General features: G+C 37.7%; 1 protein-coding gene across 10 annotated transcripts in view; it reads left to right on the forward strand.

The window, feature by feature from the left end:
- Positions 1-19,641, forward strand: part of Ccdc88a (coiled-coil domain containing 88A) — a 140,694-nt gene that overhangs the window by 76,770 nt on the left and 44,283 nt on the right. For all 10 annotated transcript variants that reach the window (XM_052199652.1, XM_052199653.1, XM_052199650.1 and 7 more), the window contains exons 11-16: positions 1,015-1,161; positions 1,934-2,078; positions 8,283-8,467; positions 15,063-15,200; positions 16,519-17,589; positions 18,938-19,065. In XM_052199652.1, the coding sequence (XP_052055612.1) occupies positions 1,015-1,161; positions 1,934-2,078; positions 8,283-8,467; positions 15,063-15,200; positions 16,519-17,589; positions 18,938-19,065 (1,814 nt within the window). The remainder of the gene's footprint in view (positions 1-1,014; positions 1,162-1,933; positions 2,079-8,282; positions 8,468-15,062; positions 15,201-16,518; positions 17,590-18,937; positions 19,066-19,641) is intronic.

The raw sequence follows: 19,641 nt of genomic DNA on the forward strand, positions 1-19,641 counted from the left end.
ACCTTATCTCAAAATCCCGTAGAACAGTGTATTTTCTCTGGACTTTATGAAAAGTGGGCATTATTTAGCAAAATAATAATTGTGAATACAGACAGTTATCTGAGGAAAAAGATTCCTTAGATGGCTTATTTGGCATGTATCATAAGGACTGAGGATTAAGCTCGCTGTTGGTATCTTGCTACACATACACAGTGCTTGGTTTTACCCCAACAAGAAGGACTGGAAAAGCACAGCGGTGCCTGACTTTGGACCTGGCTGTCTGGAAGCAGAAGCAGGTGGATCTGTGCGGTTGGGACCATCCTGGTCGACATAGTGAATTCTAGGCCAGTCAGGCTACATAGTGAGACCTGACTGGAGGGAGGGAGGGAGGGAGGGGGGGGGCGGGGAGAGAAGAGTGAGAGATCATGCAGGGTTATAAAAAGCAGAATGAGAGGTAGACTCGAGAAGCACCACAAGTTTGTACACAGCCTGGGCTTATTGGCTATTTAAGAAGAATCTGTTTCAAAATAATGATAAATTAAATTAACAAGATTTGTTTTATCATTTATGTGAGTTGGGTCATAGTTTTGTAGTGTAAAAGCCTGTAACAAGTCAAGTTATTCCTCTATAGAGGTAAAATTTTAAGTCTCTTTCAGTCCCAGTAAGTGTTAATTGTATGAAATTTGTATCTCTGAACCCTGTGACCCACTTAAATGTATTGCATCAGTTCCCGTGAAGTTACAGTGGTATGGCTTATTCTAAAGCTTACATATTTTGAATGTATAACATGTTTAGTTCTGGGACAGGGAGTAGAAAGTGGGTGAAGCCAAAAAAAAAAAAAAAACAAAAAACAAACAAAAAACAAAAAGAAAAGGAAACATACAGTGCTGAGTACCTTTACCCCTACATGAAAATGTGACAAAAATGGTGTAGTGTGTCATTTGTAGTGATGCATTGTTATCTTTTAAGCTTCAAAAAGACAGATATTAGAACATTTCTAATTAATTTTTAAAAGCCTATTTTAAATGTTTGTAGGAATTAAAAGAAGATAATCAAGTTTTATTAGAAACAAAAACTATGCTGGAAGACCAACTAGAAGGAACTCGGGCTCGTTCTGACAAATTACATGAATTAGAAAAAGAGAATTTACAACTAAAGGCTAAATTGCATGACATGGAAATGGTAAGATTTATGGATTCACCAGTTTTCCTGGTTTCTGGGGAAGAATTTTCCATGACTCACCTAAATTCCCTGTCATGACAAGGATGGCTAGAGTTTTAGAAAGGCTTTAACATAGACTACAGAGCTCAATAATTTTAAGATATTTCCACCATTACATAAAATAAATATACAGTAACATTTTTTCTGTTTCAATTATAGATGAATATTACATACTAATTTTTGCCTTTATAAATCAGTAAATCTATTTTACAAGCATGTTCTTTAAAATGCAAAAATATTACAGATATCTGATAAAATTTATCAGTGGCCATACTATTTTGTTAAATGACTGAAATTGCTCGCGTGAAGGAACATTTTCATTTTGTCCCTAAAAATTATTTATATCCAAGAATATATGTACAAATTGAACTTGATAGGTTTAAAAAAAAAAAAAAAAAAAAAAAAAAAAAAAAAAAAAAAACGAACACAAAGGACACAGTCCTAGGCCAATGGGCAAAAAGGAAGGAACTTAGGAGAAGGTAAAAGAAGGTGAAAACAGGCAGAAGATATAGAAATTCCCAAAGAACTAAGTTTTGAAAAGATCATTTTAAAAGGATATCAGGTACATGATCAATATTGATCAGTGGTTATTACTATAACAAAGTATTGTCTTTAATGAAGAAATTTTAAGGAACTAAAAACATTCCATTTAAAATTAGTAAAAATAAATGAATAATGGATGGAAATTACACTATTTCTTAGCTTTCTTTTCCTATTGTATATAATTGAAAAGGAACGAGATATGGATAGAAAGAAGATTGAAGAATTAATGGAAGAAAATATGACTCTGGAAATGGCACAGAAACAAAGTATGGATGAGTCATTACACCTTGGCTGGGAGCTGGAGCAGATATCCAGAACCAGCGAACTTGCTGAAGGTAGTCTGAGTTTTGTTTCCTTTAAGTAGATTAATAAATGAAGATTATTTATATTTCTTTTCCCTAGCTAAGAACCCACAAGACAAGCAGTTATCTCCAAAATTATTATCTCACAGAGTAATATCTTGTTTTTTTGTTTACTTTTTTATAACTTAAAACTCAATTTTACTTGTTCCAGGAGAACGGCTTTTTAAAAACCTGAATCCTGGCCCTTTTCCGTTTAAAGTTGTATCAAATAATTCTATTATAGCTTCATTTAGTATGTATAATGTACATATGTACATTTATGTGTATATAATTTGTATATACATACATTTTTGTGTATAATAAAAATTATATAAGATAATATATAACTTTTTAGATGTATACAATTAGTTTAAAGCACAACTTCAGTTTTGTGAATTCAATAAGAGGTTCGTTAGGCAATATTTCAAGTTACTATCACAGGGGATGGAATTCTAATGTATTGATTTCTCTTGAGAACTATAGTCTTCCATTATTTAAACAGTTGTTTTATCTAGTCAATATGTTCTTTGAATGAATACAAATCAAGCTAGGATGTCAGAAACCTAGTAAGGCGGTCAATCCTAAGGGTGAGCATGTACTCAGAGTGAAGAGGGTCAGGGTTTTCACGGCTATGGCTGCTTACTTAACAAATATAAGTGAATAAATTATCTGTACCCGCTAGTTCATTGCTGGGGATAGTGAAAAACTGCTAGATAAATTTGTAACTGCTTCCTGGGTGCAGTAGCACACATCTTTCTTTTCTTTCTTTTTTTTTTATTCGATATATTTTTTATTTACATTTCAAATGATTTCCCCTTTTCTAGGCCCCCACTCCCCGAAAGTCCCATCAGTCCCCTTCCCTCCCCCGGTTTTCCCACCCAACCCTTCCCACTTCCCGGTTCTGATTTTGCCCTATACTGCTTCACTGAGTCTTTCCAGAACAAGGGGCCACTCCTCCGTTCTTCTTGTACCTCATTTGATGTGTGGATTATGTTTTGGGTATTCCACTTTTCTAGGTTAATATCCACTTATTAGTGAGTGCATACCATGATTGATCTTTTGAGTCTGGGTTACCTCACTTAGTATGATGTTCTCCAGCTCCATCCATTTGCCTACGAATTTCATGAATTCATTGTTTCTAATGGCTGAATAGTACTCCATTGTGTATATATACCACATTTTTTGCATTCACTCTTCTGTTTTACCTGAAGAACTTTGGATGGTGGAGAAGAAGCATCTTAAAAAATGCTCAACTTCATTAGTCATTAGGGAAATGCAAATCAAAACAACCCTGAGATTTCACCTTACACCAGTCAGAATGGCTAAGATTAAAAATTCAGGAGACAGCAGATGTTGGCGAGAATGTGGAGAAAGAGGAACACTCCTCCACTGCTGGTGGGGTTGCAAATTGGTACAACCACTCTGGAAATCAGTCTGGTGGTTCCTCCAAAAACTGGGCACCTCACTTCCAGAAGATCCTGTTATACCACTCCTGGGCATATACCCAGAAGATTCCCCAGCATGTAATAAGGATACATGTTCCACTATGTTCATAGCAGCCCTATTTATAATTGCCAGAAGCTGGAAAGCACACATCTTTCATCCCAGGGCTTACTAGGTAGATAGAGGTTGGCAGATTCTGATTTTGAGGCCAGCATGGTCTACATAGTCAGACTCTGACCTAAAAAAAATAAATTTGTATTGTGCTTTTTTTTTTTCCCAGACCCTTTTTAAAGTGTCTTAAACTTAAATTCATTACATTTGTTCGCAGTATATGCTTGGGTATATTATTGCTGTTCATACATTTTGTTCATTATAACTATTTCAAATTTATTCAAAATAAATGAGTTCTGCAACTTCTAAATGACACAGTATTTGATTATTTTACCTGGTTTTTTTGAGCAAATATTTTTTAAACACTTGCCAAATATAACACACCATAATGGATGGTGAGCACATAGTTATCGGGTAACAGGTAAACAGAGTACATAGATATAAGTTCTGAAAGAATTTCTAGTTTAGTGTATATAAATAGTTATACAGATAGATGTTTCATCCTGTATATTATCTATTAAAGTTTTCTGGTTTTATACTTGAGAACCTAATAATCAATTCCTATTCCTGTGAACTGACTTAAATAGTGACCTTGTGGAAGTTTATTACTTAAAGTATTTGTATAACTTTTAATTGTACTTCTATAAATTGAATTACAAAGAAAGCAGCTCAGACTTCAGTTTTCTGATACTAAAAAAGCCTGTATGTGTGTGCTTACCTATATGTGGGGACCAAGGATATGGTAGTTTAGATGAAAGTATATCATAAAACTGTAAGTGTAAAAAAAAATTAGTTCAATAAAGATGAGGTATATAAAGTCAAAATAGTATTTTCATACATTAACAAAAGATTATTGAAAAAATTCAAGGAAAAATCACACTTGTAATATGTATCTATGAAGAAGAACTGGTGGTGTTACACACCTTTAATAACAACCCTCAGGAAGCAGAGAGAGGTGAATCTCAGAGTTCAGGGCCAGCCTGATCTACAGAGTAAGTTCCAGGACAGCCAAAGCTACACAAATTAACCCTGTCTTTAAAAAAAAAGAAGGGATAAGAAGAGGAAGGAAGTCCTTGAGGAGAGAGGAAGAGACAGAGAAATAATTATCATGATGACTCAGTAGTACCTGCAACCATCAATCCTAATGACCTGAGTTCAGTCTCCAAGATCCACACAATAAAAAAAGAAAAACAGCACACACATTTTTAAGTGTAAGTTAGGCCTGAAGAGAAAGTTCAGTGGTTGAAAACACTGGCTGGTCTAGAGGAACCTTGTTTGATTCCCACTACTATATGGCAGTTCAAAACTGTCTTGAAGGGCTGGAGAGATGGCTTAGCGGTTAAGAGCACACTGACTGCTCTTCCAGAGGTCCTGAGTTCAATTCCCAGCAACCACATGGTCGCTCACAACCATCTGTAATTGGATCCGATGCACACTCTTCTGGTGTGTGTACGAAGACAGCTATAAATAAAAATAAATAATATTTTTTTAAAAAACTGTCTTGTAACTCCAGTTCTCAGGAACCTACTGTACTCTTCAGGCTTTCACAGGCACCAGGAATGCAAGTGGTTCACAGACACAGGTGCAGACAAAATGCCTATGTAGATAAAGTAAAAATAAATACTTAAAAAACTAGCTTAAAAGTAGACATTTATACAAACAAAATAGCATATTAGCGCCAACAAAAGCAAAGTAGTAGACAACTAAAGAAATGAAACAGAATAGCAAGCCCAGAAATAAAGCTATGCATTTATGCTCAACTGATTCTTGACAAACATGACAGAGAAGTGATATAGAAAATGATAATCCTTTCAATACATGGTGCTGGGAAAACGCTGTTTGATTGTAAAAGAATGACTTATACTCTGATTTCGCACCAGTGCAAACAGATGAGAGATGTAAATGGAAGACCTGAAACTATGAAATTATCAAAGAACATCATGCTGTGTACTCTAAATATTAAGTTTATTTTTCAATTAAAAATATTACATTACTAACATGAAAACCAAAATAACTTACATGAAAATGCACATTTAAGATTATAACATAAACAGTTTTCATTAATTCACAAACTTTTGTCATTCTTCAGTGACAGTTATGAAAAAGTGTATGTATTATTTCCTAGGTCGCATCATGTTATAATTGAATAAACTGTGCATAATGACCTCAGACAGTTTTTAATGCAACAAATGAGCTTGTTTTGTTCTTGTGAAAATATGTAATTCAGGTTGAACTGACAGAGGTGCTGTACTAAATGCTGAAGAACTAAAATTACAGCTATTGGAGGAGTGTTTGCCTGTCAGTGCAAGCTGGTGGAGAGGAGTGACATATTACATTGTTACCATGCTTGGAAACAATGTTTTAATTTATGAGACAAAGCTAGACTTGCAAAATGATACTAATGGATTTTTATATGTTCATTATACTCAGATTATTCACTTAAAAATTTTTTACCCAAAATGCAAAAGGTGATATCGTATTTCCAGAAGTATATTTTAACCCTTCACTAGGTATCATTCTGAACAATGTATCTGTAAGTTTACAGTTAAAATTTAAGTCATATTGTTTGTTTGAGTTAGGGTCTAATAAAGCACAGGCTGTAGTCAGACTCAACAAGTTAGTCCTTGAAAGTCTTGATTCTATTGACTCTACCTCTCATGTGCAGAAATTAGAAATGCGTGCCACCATGCCAAGAAAAAGTAATATTTGGGAGGGGGGAGTAAAAGCATCATAGACTGAAATATCAACAACAAAATGTATGACAGTCTAATTGGATTTTAAAATTCTGTGATAATGTAATAAAAAAGTACCAATGTGATATCTAGAACAAATAGTTTTTCTTTATTTATTTAAATAATAAGATGTTTTATTAAATAAACAGTATTATTTAAATAATAATACTATATCCAATTTTGACCAATATTTAAATGTGCTAGAGACATTTTCTTTTACAATGATGACTACAGATGAACAGTTGAGAAAGAGGGACATGGAAGAGTTCAATGACAACCCTACCTGCACCCCAACCCTGCCCATCTTCCCTACCCCCTAAAATAATAACAGCCTAGAAGACCTGGGAGAGAACTGTCAGGAACTGTGGTAGGATGCTGAGGTGTCACCTCCATGGTAGATGCCTTCCAGCAGGGGTGTGGGAGGGGAGCTCCAGCCGGGGTGTGGGAGGGGGGCTTTAGCAGGGGTGTGGGAGGGGGGCTCCAGCAGGGGTGTGAGAGGGGGGCTCCAGCAGGGGTGTGGGAGGGGGGCTTTAGCAGGGGTGTGGGAGGGGGGCTCCAGCAGGGGTGTGAGAGGGGGGCTCCAGCAGGGGTGTGGGAGGGGGGCTCCAGCAGGGGTGTGGGAGGGGGGCTTTAGCAGGGGTGTGGGAGGGGGGCTCCAGCAGGGGTGTGAGAGGGGGGCTCCAGCAGGGGTGTGTGAGGGGGAGACTCCAGCAGAGGTGTGGGAGGGGGGACTCCAGCAGGGGTGTGGGAGGGGGTACTCCAGCAGGGGTGTGGGAGGAGGGGACTCCAGCAGGGGTGTGGGAGGGGGGGACTCCAGCAGGGGTGTGGGAGGGGGGGACTCCGGCAGGGGTGTGGGAGGGGGGGCTCCGGCAGGGGTGTGGGAGGGGGCGCTCCGGCAGGGGTGTGGGAGGAGGGGACTCCGGCAGGGGTGTGGGAGGGGAGGACTCCAGCAGGGGTGTGGGAGGGGAGGACTCCAGCAGGGGTGTGGGAGGGGGGCTTTAGCAGGGGTGTGGGAGGGGGGCTCCAGCAGGGGTGTGAGAGGGGGGCTCCAGCAGGGGTGTGTGAGGGGGAGACTCCAGCAGGGGTGTGGGAGGGGGGACTCCAGCAGGGGTGTGGGAGGGGGGACTCCAGCAGGGGTGTGGGAGGAGGGGACTCCAGCAGGGGTGTGGGAGGGGGGGACTCCAGCAGGGGTGTGGGAGGGGGGACTCCGGCAGGGGTGTGGGAGGGGGGGCTCTGGCAGGGGTGTGGGAGGGGGGGCTCCGGCAGGGGTGTGGGAGGGAGCATCAGGGCAGGTCACACAGAGAATGTGAGCACTCCCAGGGAATTTACAGACAAATTTGACTTTTGGTTTTTGTTTGTCTGTTTTTTGCTGGGGCAGGCAGAAAGGACTGAGGGGAGAACAGGGCAGGACTGAGAAGTGAATGTGACTGGTGTGTATGATGTGAAATTTCGAAAGAATCAATAAAAATGCTGGGAAAGAAAGTTATGTTAAAGGTGCTTTCTCATAACAAAATAACCAGATATTGTTCTTTGCTTCTAAGTTGAGCACTGACTTCTTTTATCAGAAGAATATATATGAGCAGCGTGGTTCATATAATAATATGAATCAAATAATTTATAAGGATTCTTCTCTAGCTACCTTTTAATTTTTGAAGTCACTTCAGAATTTTAAGATATGGTTTTTATTTCTTGAGTTAGAGGGATCTTGTAAAATTGCAAGGCAATTTCCTACAGAACTAGAACTCTGTAGTCTCTTCAGCTTAAGCTGCATATGTTAGAAGTTCAAGACTTAACTTTGTTTCATTAATTTTTTAATTGTATCTCTTAGATAACTTAAAATTTTATGAAGTTAAATATCAGGCATAGTCAATATTTTTAATAGTTTTATTAATGACATTTTTTAATATTACAGCACCACAGAAATCCTTAGGACATGAGGTGAATGAATTAACATCAAGTAAATTATTAAAGTTGGAAATGGAAAACCAGAGTTTGACCAAAACTGTAGAAGAGCTTCGGAGTACTGTGGACTCTGCAGAAGGCACCACTTCCAAAATCCTAAAAGTTGAAAAAGAAAACCAGAGACTGAATAAAAAGGTAAGCTAAAATTTAATGTTTATTATAATGTTAATTTCTATCAATAACTTGTATTTTTCATTTATAATGTATCTTAATATTGTTGGATAAATGAACCAAAAGCATTATGGCTATCAATCAGGTTCAATAATAGTGAACTTAATTTTGGGCTGGGAATATCACTCAATGGTAGAGCACTTGCCTGGTATATAGAGTGTTTTTTGGGTCAAAAATGTGTTTTAAGAAAAACAAACTTGTTGCTGGACTCAACTTCATTATTATGTCATGTGCCTTCCTTATGGCCTTGGGTCAGTGTATCATTTTAACAACAAAGCATTAAAATATAAATCTCTAAAAGGTAAGGAATTTTTAGAACACAAGAACAATGATGTCATACCAAAAATTAGCTTTTTAAAGCTTTTATTATATATTATATCATACATATTATATTATAATTATAGAATATATATATATGAATATGTGAATATATATATATGTGAATGACTGTTTTGTCTACATGTGTTATTGTGTAGTTCATGTGTGAGGTATCTGCAGAGCCCAGAACAGAGCATCAGACCATCAGACCCCTGGAACTGGACTTACAGACAGTTATGAGTCCCCTGTGACTGCTAGGATCTCAACTCTTGCCTTCTGCAAGAGCAGCTAGTGCTCTTAATCATTTAACCAGGTCTCCTAGCACATTTTCTGCTGACAGAATTGGGTTGTGTGATAATTGTGTAATTCACAATGTAGATTTCTTACTTGCTTCATTTGTTCTACACTTAGCAAGTTTGTCTTCTGTATTTCTTTTTTCTACAAGCTTACTGTGCTTTAAAATTATTTTTTTAAACCATGGATATTTGTAAAGTATGTATATCTCATTTGAGTGGCATGTCTGCTCATGATGTTTGTGATGTTATAGAAAGTTTGTAAGTTAGTTTCTGTAACTAGTTAGAGGTTTAACAAATTCTGGTATTCTAATTATATTACTTCATAGTTTGTTTTTTTTCTCAATTTTTTTTATTGATATATTTTTTATTTACATTTCAAATGATTTCCCCTTTTCTGGGTCCCCACTCCCCACAAGTCCCATAAGCCCTCTTCCCTCCCCTTGTTCCTCCATCTACCCCTTCCCACTTCCCTGTTCTGGAATTCTCCTATACTCTTTTTTTGTTTGTTTGTTTTTGTTTTGTTTTTTTATTCGATATATTTTTATTTACATTTCAAATAATTTCCCCTTTTCTAGACCCCCACTCCCCGAAAGTACCATAAGGCCCCTTCTCTCCCCCTGTCCTCCCACCCACCCCTTCCCACTTCCCTGTTCTGGTTTTGCCCTATATTGCTTCACTGAGTCTTTCCAGAACAAGGGGCCACTCCTCTGTTCTTGTACCTCATTTGATGTGTGGATTATGTTTTGGGTATTCCACTTTTCTAGGTTAATATCCACTTATTAGTGAGTGCATACCATGATTGATCTTTTGAGTCTGGGTTACCTCACTTAGTATGATGTTCTCCAGCTCCATCCATTTGCCTAAGAATTTCATGAATTCATTGTTTCTAATGGCTGAATAGTACTCCATTGTGTAGATATACCACACTTTTTGCATCCACTCTTCTGTTGAGGGATACCTGGGTTCTTTCCAGCTTCTGGCAATTATAAATAGGGCTGCTATGAACATAGTGGAACATGTATCCTTATTACATTCTGGGGGATCTTCTGGGTATATGCCCAGGAGTGGTATAGCAGGATCTTCTGGAAGTGAGGTGCCCAGTTTTCGGAGGAACTGCCAGACTGATTTCCAGAGTGGTTGTACCAATTTGAAACCCCACCAGCAATGGAGGAGTGTTCCTCTTTCTCCACATCCTCGCCAACACCTGCTGTCTCCTGAATTTTTAATCTTAGCCATTCTGAGTGGTGTAAGGTGAAATCTCAGGGTTGTTTTGATTTGCATTTCCCTAATGACTAATGAAGTTGAGCATTTTTTAAGATGCTTCTCCGCCATCCAAAGTTCTTCAGGTGAGAATTCTTTGTTTAACTCTGTACCCCATTTTTAATAGGGTTGTTTGGTTTTCTGGAATCTAGCTTTTTGAGTTCTTTATATATATATTGGATATTAGCCCTCTATCTGATGTAGGATTGGTGAAGATCTTTTCCCAATTTGTTAGTTGCCGATTTGTCCTTTTGATGGTGTCCTTTGCCTTACAGAAACTTTGTAATTTTATGAGGTCCCACTTGTCAATTCTTGCTCTTAGAGCATACACTATTGGTGCTCTGTTCAGGAACTTTCTCCCTGTACTGATGTCCTCAAGGGTCTTCCCCAGTTTCTTTTCTGTTAGCTTCAGAGTGTCTGGCTTTATGTGGAGGTCCTTGATCCATTTGGAGTTGAGCTTAGTACAAGGAGACAAGGATGGATCAATTTGCATTCTTCTGCATGCTGATCTCCAGTTGAGTATTTTTGCATCGATATTCATAAGGGAAATTGGTCTGAAGTTCTCTTTCTTTGTTGGATCTTTGCGTGGTTTTGGTATTAGCGTAGTTTGTTAATTGGATTATTACAAAGAAAACTTGCTTTTGAAAAGTCTTGGTTTTTCTTACGGTATTAATTTCTGCTGATAGAGGAACGCCGGTGTCCCTTTACTTTCCTACCTGATGGCGGATTGTGAGCTGGTCTCACATAGCCTCCTGTGATAAAGCTAATCTGTTACTTATTTTAGTGGGCTTGGTTTTTTTGTGCTTGTTTTGGGGTTTTTTATTTTGGTTTTTTTTTTTTTGAGCTTGTGTATTTTAACATTTAAGCTATTCTTGCCTTCTGCATTTATTTTACTTAATATCTAAGTGTGGGCCTTCTTTAAAAATATTTTTGAGATTATAATATAATATCACTTGCTCCTTCCCTTTCTCTCTCTAAACCCTCCCATGTATACATCTCCCCTTACTTGCTTTCAAATTCATGGTCTTTTTCTTTAACTGAGGGGTGTATGTTCCTAAATTCATAAATATAACCTCAATCTGTATAATGCTATTTGTATGTATATGTTTTCAGGAATGACCATTGATATTGGATGGCCAATTGTGTGTTCTTCTCTGGGGAAGATTCTTTGTCCCACTGCCAATATTCCTTTTGTCTGTGAGCCTCTCTCATGAGGCCTGGTAAGCGTCTGCCACTCCGTGACCATTGTTAGCATCCTTGCTTAGCTGCTCTTTGGGCATCCATGTTGGCGAGACTTAAGTGGTGTAGTTTGTCATTTATTTCTAGGACACACAGTCTTACACCAAACTCCCTTTTGAGTCTTAGGTGCAGGAGTTGTGTTGCAAATGTATCAGTTGGGACTGCTCTCCACAATTTGATTGGCTTTCATTTTCCGTAATAGTCACTGTGTGTTGCAAAGAAAAGTTTCCATGACAAGATATGAGGACTGTTTTTATCTATGGGTATCAAGACAGATATATTTAGGATATAACTAGTGATTTTGGTAATATGTAAGAGACTGTTTTAAAACTATGTTCAGATGCCTTGGTGCTAAGGTTTCTTTCTTTCCTTCCTTCCCTCCTTCTTTTGGTAGGTGTTTTTATTTTAAAGCAAGATTTTTAATTTGCAGCTCTGTCAGACCTGTAACCCATTATATAGACTAGGCTGATCTTAAACTCACAGATTTACTACCTCTGCCTCCCCAATACTGAGTTTTCACGTGTACAGCAACAAACCCAGCACTAAAACTTACTTTTAAACCATTACTCCAAGACATTTTAGAAACAGCCATTTTTCCAAAAATGTTTCTATTTCTTTTAGTGGGAAATGAGTTTTTTTGTTGTTTCATTTAGTTTTTTTTTTTTGAAACAATATCTCACAGTGTCATCTAAACTTTCTGGGAATTCCCTGTGTAATATAGTCCAGACTGTTCTAGAACACACTGTGGTCTTCATGCCTCCTGAGTGCTTGGCTTATAGCCATTTGCTATCACACTTGGTGAGAAATAAGACAGACCACAAATTAGCATTATGAAAACTGAGTTTTTAAGATTTATTCTTATGTATATGTTTGTGTTTGTGTTTGTGTGGTGTCTGCCATGTGCATGCTGCTGACTGGGAATCCTCTAGCACTGGGGCAAGAGGGGCTGTCGTGCTGCGTGACGGACGGGTGCTGGGAGCTGAACTCAGCTTTGGGAAAATAGTGCATACCCTTAACTCCTACGCCATCTCTCTCCATCCTGTGGACTTTAATCAGACTTCCATTGAATACAAATATTGAGTCGTATAACCAAGTAGTTTATTTTGTGTATTTTTGCGGTTTGCATGGCATAATTCTGTGTTAAGTAGTATATCAAAAAATTGGCTATAAGTGGACTCAGGACATAGCCCAGTTGGTCTCACATGCATGAAACCCTTAGTGTGTTCCCTAGCACTGCACAACATGGATGATGTGATATCACAGCACTTTGGATGTAGAGGCAGGGCTACAGGAGACCAAGTCTCAAAATCATTAACAGTAGATACAGGGAGATAGTAAGATTGCTCAGTGACTAGTATATATTATATTGATGCTCCAATAATATATAAATGAGAATTTCTGTTGATGTGGAGATATGCCTTTCAAATACAAGACTGGCATTTTCAAATCAGAAACCAGCAGAAAGCTTAGCACTTAGTTGGGTACTCAAGATATTAGCTAAATTAGATGAGTTTTAAATGAACTTTTTTAGTGTAGAAAACCATATTCCACAAAGGCCTAACAACCCGAGTGTAATCCCCACAACTGAAAATGGAAGAAAAAATTCCCAGGCGTCATCTGAGCTCCACATGTGCACTGTCATAACTCCGCCTATACACAGGCATACATCACACACACAAAATTACTTCTTTTTTTATTAATTTTTTTACACTCCAGATTTTATTTCCCCCATCCACCTTCTGACTGTTCCACATCCCATACCTTCTCCCCACCACCTGCCTCCACAAGGATGTCCCCACCCCCCAACTCCCACCCCAACTGACCTCTAAACTCCCTGGGGCCTCCAGTCTCTTGAGGATTAGGTGCATCTTCTCTGATTGAACACAGACCTGACAGTTCTCTGCTGTATATGTGTTGGGGGCCTCATGTCAGCTGGTGCATGCTGCCTGTTTGGTGGTCCAGAGTTTGAGAGATCTCGGGGGTCCAGAATAGTTGAGACTGCTGGTCCTCCTACAGGATTGCCCTTCTCCTCAGCTTCTTTGAGCCTTCCCTAATTCAACCACAGGGGTCAGCTGCTTCTGTCCATTGGTTGGGTGCAAATATCTGCATCTGACTCTTTCAGCTGCTTGTTGGTCTTCCTGAGTGTAGTCGTGCTAGGTCCCTTTTTGTGAGTACTCCATAGCCTCAGTAATCATTTCAGAACTTGGGACCTCCCCTGGGCCTGTCACTGGACCTTCTTTTCCTCAGGCTCCTCTCCATTTCCATCCCTGTAATTCTTTCAGACCAGAACAATTACTACTTATTCTTAAGATATTTCTATGTAATACGTATCTTTCTGTCTTAGAGACTTGCTTTGAGAACCAATGCCTTAGATTTTCCAAATAGACTCTCGTTTTTATGCTAGCTTTTTGTGTGGTTGTGTGGTGTTTATACATGTTTGTGTGTGCATGTATACAACCTTATCACTACAATCCCTCACAGAAGCCTCTCAACAGATTCTCAAGCCCATCAAATTGTTAGGTAGCACTAAACTATCATTACATACTTCCATATGTAATAGGTAAAAACAGATTATTTAATTACCAGTAGGTGAAAAAAACTATATCCAGGAGCTTGTGGAGGAGCAAAGCTGTTCACCTTATGACAGCTGGGAAAAAAAGGAGTAGAAGGAACAGGGTCCCAGCTTCCCCCAAGGGTAGGCAGTGATGTAGCCTGGCACTTGTACTACTTCTGCAGTTCTAACACCACAGACTGGAAGGATGGTCCTTGGTTACAGAAGTGCTTGCTTAGTATGCTCAATGCCACAACACCGTGGATTTAGTCCTCGCCACTGCATAAATAAAATAAATCAATATGTAAAGTTAAAATGAAGTCCTTTGTCAGGAGGTGAGACAGACACTACTATCTTTGCCTCACACTGTGCCTTTCTCTCCTGAGTGCCAGCATTACAGGTGTGTATCACTGTGCCTAGAGTGTAAGGTCGCTGCAGGGTGTCTCCTCAGTGCTGCTCTTCCTTCTGCCTTTCCCCTTTTGTTTTCACCAAGCCCCTGTTTGCTGCCTGACTAAACTTCCATCACCACATCTCTCTTTTGCCTACCTGATCTTTTATAATGTCTTCCTCCTTTGCTACCAACATTGTCTAGGGTAATAAAATTGTGTATTACAAATCTACCGTAGTCAAGAGTTTTCTGATGATATTTGTACATCATAAGTACTTATTCTGCTAGGTTTGCTTTTGCATGTCAAAATAGAAACCTGTCTTAACATAGAAGATAAGAGTCGTGTGTGCAAATTTTATCCAGTCATTATAGAATGTTACTTGAAATTTTATACGAGATTCTTAATTTCTACCATTTGGATAGTAAAATGATTTTATCCTTAATTAAATAGTCATCTTTTAATTTGACATATTTTGTCTGTTAAGTTTGTGATTTAATTTTCTCTAGGTTGAAATTCTTGAAAATGAAATTATTCAAGAAAAGCAAAGTCTTCAGAATTGTCAAAATTTAAGCAAGGATCTAATGAAAGAGAAAGCTCAGCTTGAAAAAACAATTGAAACACTCAGAGAAAATTCAGAGAGGCAGGTTGGTGTGTCTCACTTAAGCAGTTTTTCTAAAGTAAATGTTTAAATGCCACTACAAGGACATCCACTACAACTCTGTAGATTTCAAACTAAACTACAATAGCTCCCCATTATGTATTAGGTTTCCTTCACTGTTACCTACAGCCCATCACAGTCCAAAAATGGTAAGTCATTTAATGTATGCAGCTGTTTCCAGAAATCAGCAGTATGTAAATTCTAAGTTGTCTGTCATTCTGTGTAGTGTCATAAAATCTTGTCCATTCCAGGCTGCACAAGTTCCCCGTTTCCACTCCCTGTCCATTACTACTAATTACCCTTGTGCCACATTGTTTTCATTCAAGTCACCCTTATTTTGCAATGGCCCTAAGCTGCAATTCATGTATGTCAGAGAAACTGTTAAGTGCTTCCTTAAGATGAAGAGTTTATAAAGTTTTCTTATAGGAAAGAAAAAATACACCAAGGTTTATGATACATTTACTGTGCCTAATACTAAATGATTATCATCACTGTATGTGGAAATGAAACAGTACATATAGATTGAAAGCTGTTTGCAGTCTTTGGTATCCATGCCGGATTTTGAAATATATTCCATCTGAATAGGGACGAATCACTCTGTCATTTTACATTTTCTCTACCATATACTTAGAAAATTTGAAGAAAAACTTAGAAATTTTTAAATTGCCAGTTTGCTTAATAATAATTCATTATAACTGCTCTTAAGTTCCTTGAACTTTTTAGATGTCTATAGAATAGCCCTGCAGTTTTAAAGGGAAGTTTGGGGAGGTGCACGGCACTGCCGCCCCAGTAACAGGGGCAGCGTGAGGCAGCAAGCATCTTGAGAACCTACAAGTTTGGAACTCATGGCAGGTTACGCTGTAAATTGGATAAATTTGTTTTTAGAAGTTCTAGGTCATTTTCTTGTTTATTTGTTACCCAATTAAAATTTTTCTTAGAAATGACAATATATATACATAAACACCATTGATCCACCTTGTATAGGAAACATAAAAATTATTTAATGAATATTTATACCTTAATGTCTTTAGAGACATTTGAAATAGGTTAATTCTAAACAATTTGAAGATCATCATAATTGTAAATGCTTTTTTCTTAGCCATTTCTTCAGACTGTAAAATCCCTAAAAACATGAACCTCAGTGATTTGACAGTACATATACAAAGTGGTCTTTCAGTAAATATTTGTCACATTAAAGGAGTAAGCCATACATTCTAGGATCCATGTTCTTGTTAGCTTTTGAAAGTTTAAAGACTATATTTATTCATTGTAATTTTACATTTTCTTTATTTTTTTCAAATTAGATTAAAATATTAGAGCAGGAAAATGAACATCTGAATCAAACAGTGTCTTCCTTACGACAGCGTTCCCAGATTAGTGCTGAGGCAAGAGTGAAAGACATTGAAAAAGAAAATAAAATTCTCCATGAATCTATCAAAGAAACAAGTGGAAAACTAAGCAAGATTGAATTTGAAAAAAGACAAATGAAAAAGGAATTAGAGCTTTATAAAGAGAAAGGAGAGCGAGCAGAAGAACTTGAAAATGAATTGAATCATCTTGGAAAGGAGAATGAATTGTTGCAGAAAAAGATAACTAATTTAAAGATTACATGTGAAAAACTTGAGACATTAGAACAGGAAAATTCAGAGCTAGAAAGAGAAAATAGGAAATTTAAAAAAACTTTGGATAGCTTTAAAAACCTTACGTTTCAGTTAGAATCTCTAGAGAAAGAGAATTCCCAACTTGATGAAGAAAACTTGGAGCTGCGAAGGAGCGTGGAGTCTCTGAAGTGCGCGAACATGAAGATGGCGCAGCTCCAGCTGGAGAACAGGGAGCTGGAGAGTGAGAAGGAGCAGCTGCAGAAGGGCTTGGAGCTCATGAAAGCCTCGTGCAAGAAGACGGAGCGCTTGGAAGTTAGCTACCAGGGACTAGACACGGAGAATCAAAGACTGCAGAAAGCTCTAGAAAATAGCAATAAAAAAATCCAGCAGTTAGAGAGTGAGCTACAAGACTTAGAGATGGAAAATCAAACATTACAAAAAAGCCTAGAGGAACTGAAAATATCTAGCAAAAGACTGGAACAACTAGAAAAAGAAAACAAGTCATTAGAGCAAGAGACATCTCAACTGGAAAAGGACAAGAAACAATTGGAAAAGGAAAATAAACGGCTTCGACAACAAGCAGAAATAAAAGATACCACATTAGAAGAAAATAATGTGAAAATTGGGAATTTGGAAAAAGAAAACAAAACTTTATTCAAAGAAATTAATATATATAAAGAGTCCTGTGTTCGTCTAAAAGAATTAGAAAAAGAAAATAAAGAGCTTGTAAAAAGAGCAACTATTGATATTAAAACATTGGTTACATTACGTGAGGTAAATATATTTACCTAAACTTTTTTTCTATATTTTATGTTTACGTTCCAAATGATTTTCCCTTTCCTAGTTCCCCCCTCCCCATAAGTTCCCTAAGCCCTCTTCCCTATTTACTTAAACTTAAGGCAAACATTTTTTTTATATTTGTAGCCCACATTTTATTGAACCCATCAGTAACTTGTGCCATCTTTTGTATAGTTCAGTACAATTTTGGAACTAGAACTAGAAACAACTTCTAACTTTCCTATTCAGTTGAAATTTTAAATCGTATTTTTAAGATTGTTAGTAATAAGATATTAATTATTAGAGCAAGTGTTTCTTACCAGATACTTGGCTAAGGATTCCCATGTAAGTACACAAGTAAATTTATATGACTTTTCACAACCAGTCATTTAAATACTATTTTTATCTTTCATATTAACAAACAGGTTCAGAAATATTAATTTACTCAGAAACACACAGTTAATAAAAGGATTGAAATTCTGCATTTACTCTTAGATCTTTCAAACTCCAAAGCTGTGATGGTTGAGAAGCCTGAGAATGAAAATCAGGTTTAACTTAATTTTCAACATTGAACTATTGAGAATTCTTTCATTTATGAAATTTAATTTGTGATATTTCCTGTAATATGTGATAGGTTCATACATTAGATAATAGCTTGCTTCCCCCCACACACACATAATTGCTTCATTAAAGTCCATGAGTGTGTTGGAGGTGCCCTTATGGTTTTCACGCCCTTGTTGTATGTTTACCAGGAGAGGGTTTCTCCTAGAAACTCTTTTATAACACTAGCCTTATAAAGAAGTAACAACACACACAAAGAGTTTTTTTCTATTACAAATGGATTTTTTTCAAAAAACATTTTGAGCAACAAAAGATTTTTTATTGGATATTTTATTTATTTATATTTCAAATGTTATCCCCATTCCCGGTTTCCCCACAGGAAACCCTCTATTCCATTCTCCCCCATCCCCACCCCTGCTTCTATGAGGGTGCTCCCCTACCCACCCTCCTATTCCCACCTCCTGCCCTCACATTCCCCTACACTGGGGCATTGAGCCTTCACAGGACCAAGGGCCTCACAAGGCCACCCTCTGCTGCATTTGCAGCTGGAGCCATGGGTCACTCCATGTGTACTCTTTGCTTGGTGGTTTAGTCCGAGAAATGATTTTTAAAAACTAATTTTAGCTTGTTTATAATGTACTGCTTCACTACTTTTTGGAAAGGGTCAGTCACATTTCCTGTCTGGTTCAAATTATGTCTTGTTGGGTTGTAGTAATTAGAATCTTAACTGATGTTCTTTTCTTGATACTTAAATGAGTTGTACATTCATTCTTTTTAAAATAAGGATTTAGTCAGTGAAAAATTGAAGACACAACAAATGAACAATGATCTCGAGAAATTAACCCATGAGCTTGAGAAGATAGGTTTAAATAAAGAGCGGCTCCTGCACGATGAGCAGAGCACTGACGACAGGTGAGTGGTGTGCGGGGAAGGTTCTGGAAGTGTGCACTGAAAGGGGAAAACATATTGAAATAATTAGTTAATGTATGAAAATGATGTGAACAGTCAAGATGTGACAAGCTGCATAAAAATTCCTATTTAACTTTATTAATGGTTGATACAGATTTGTTTTAAATTTCTGTTCTTTGTTAATCATAGTCTTTTAATTAGGGTTAATGTGATTTTTAAGAAGTATCCACAGAGCCCCTTGTTTCAGACTAGAGATCTACTCTTAAGAATACTGTTTTGTAGACCAGTTAGATGGCTCATTAAGTAAAAGCCAAGGTCAAGCCTCATAATCTAAGCTTGATTCTCAGGACAAACATGGTAAGAGAAATCAAATTTTGAAAGTTTTCTTCTGACCTCTATATACATGCTTTGGCGCATGTGCTCCTACACATGTGCACACCATGTGTGCACATACACACACATACACACAAACAACAACTAAAGCTGGGTAGTGGTAGTATAAATACCTTTAATCGCAGCACTCAGAGGCAGGCGGATTTCTGAGTTCATGGCCAGCCTGGTCTACAGAGCGAGTTCCAG

The sequence above is a fragment of the Apodemus sylvaticus genome, chromosome 11 (genome assembly GCF_947179515.1).
Source record: "Apodemus sylvaticus chromosome 11, mApoSyl1.1, whole genome shotgun sequence".
NCBI classification, from domain to species: domain Eukaryota; kingdom Metazoa; phylum Chordata; class Mammalia; order Rodentia; family Muridae; genus Apodemus; species Apodemus sylvaticus.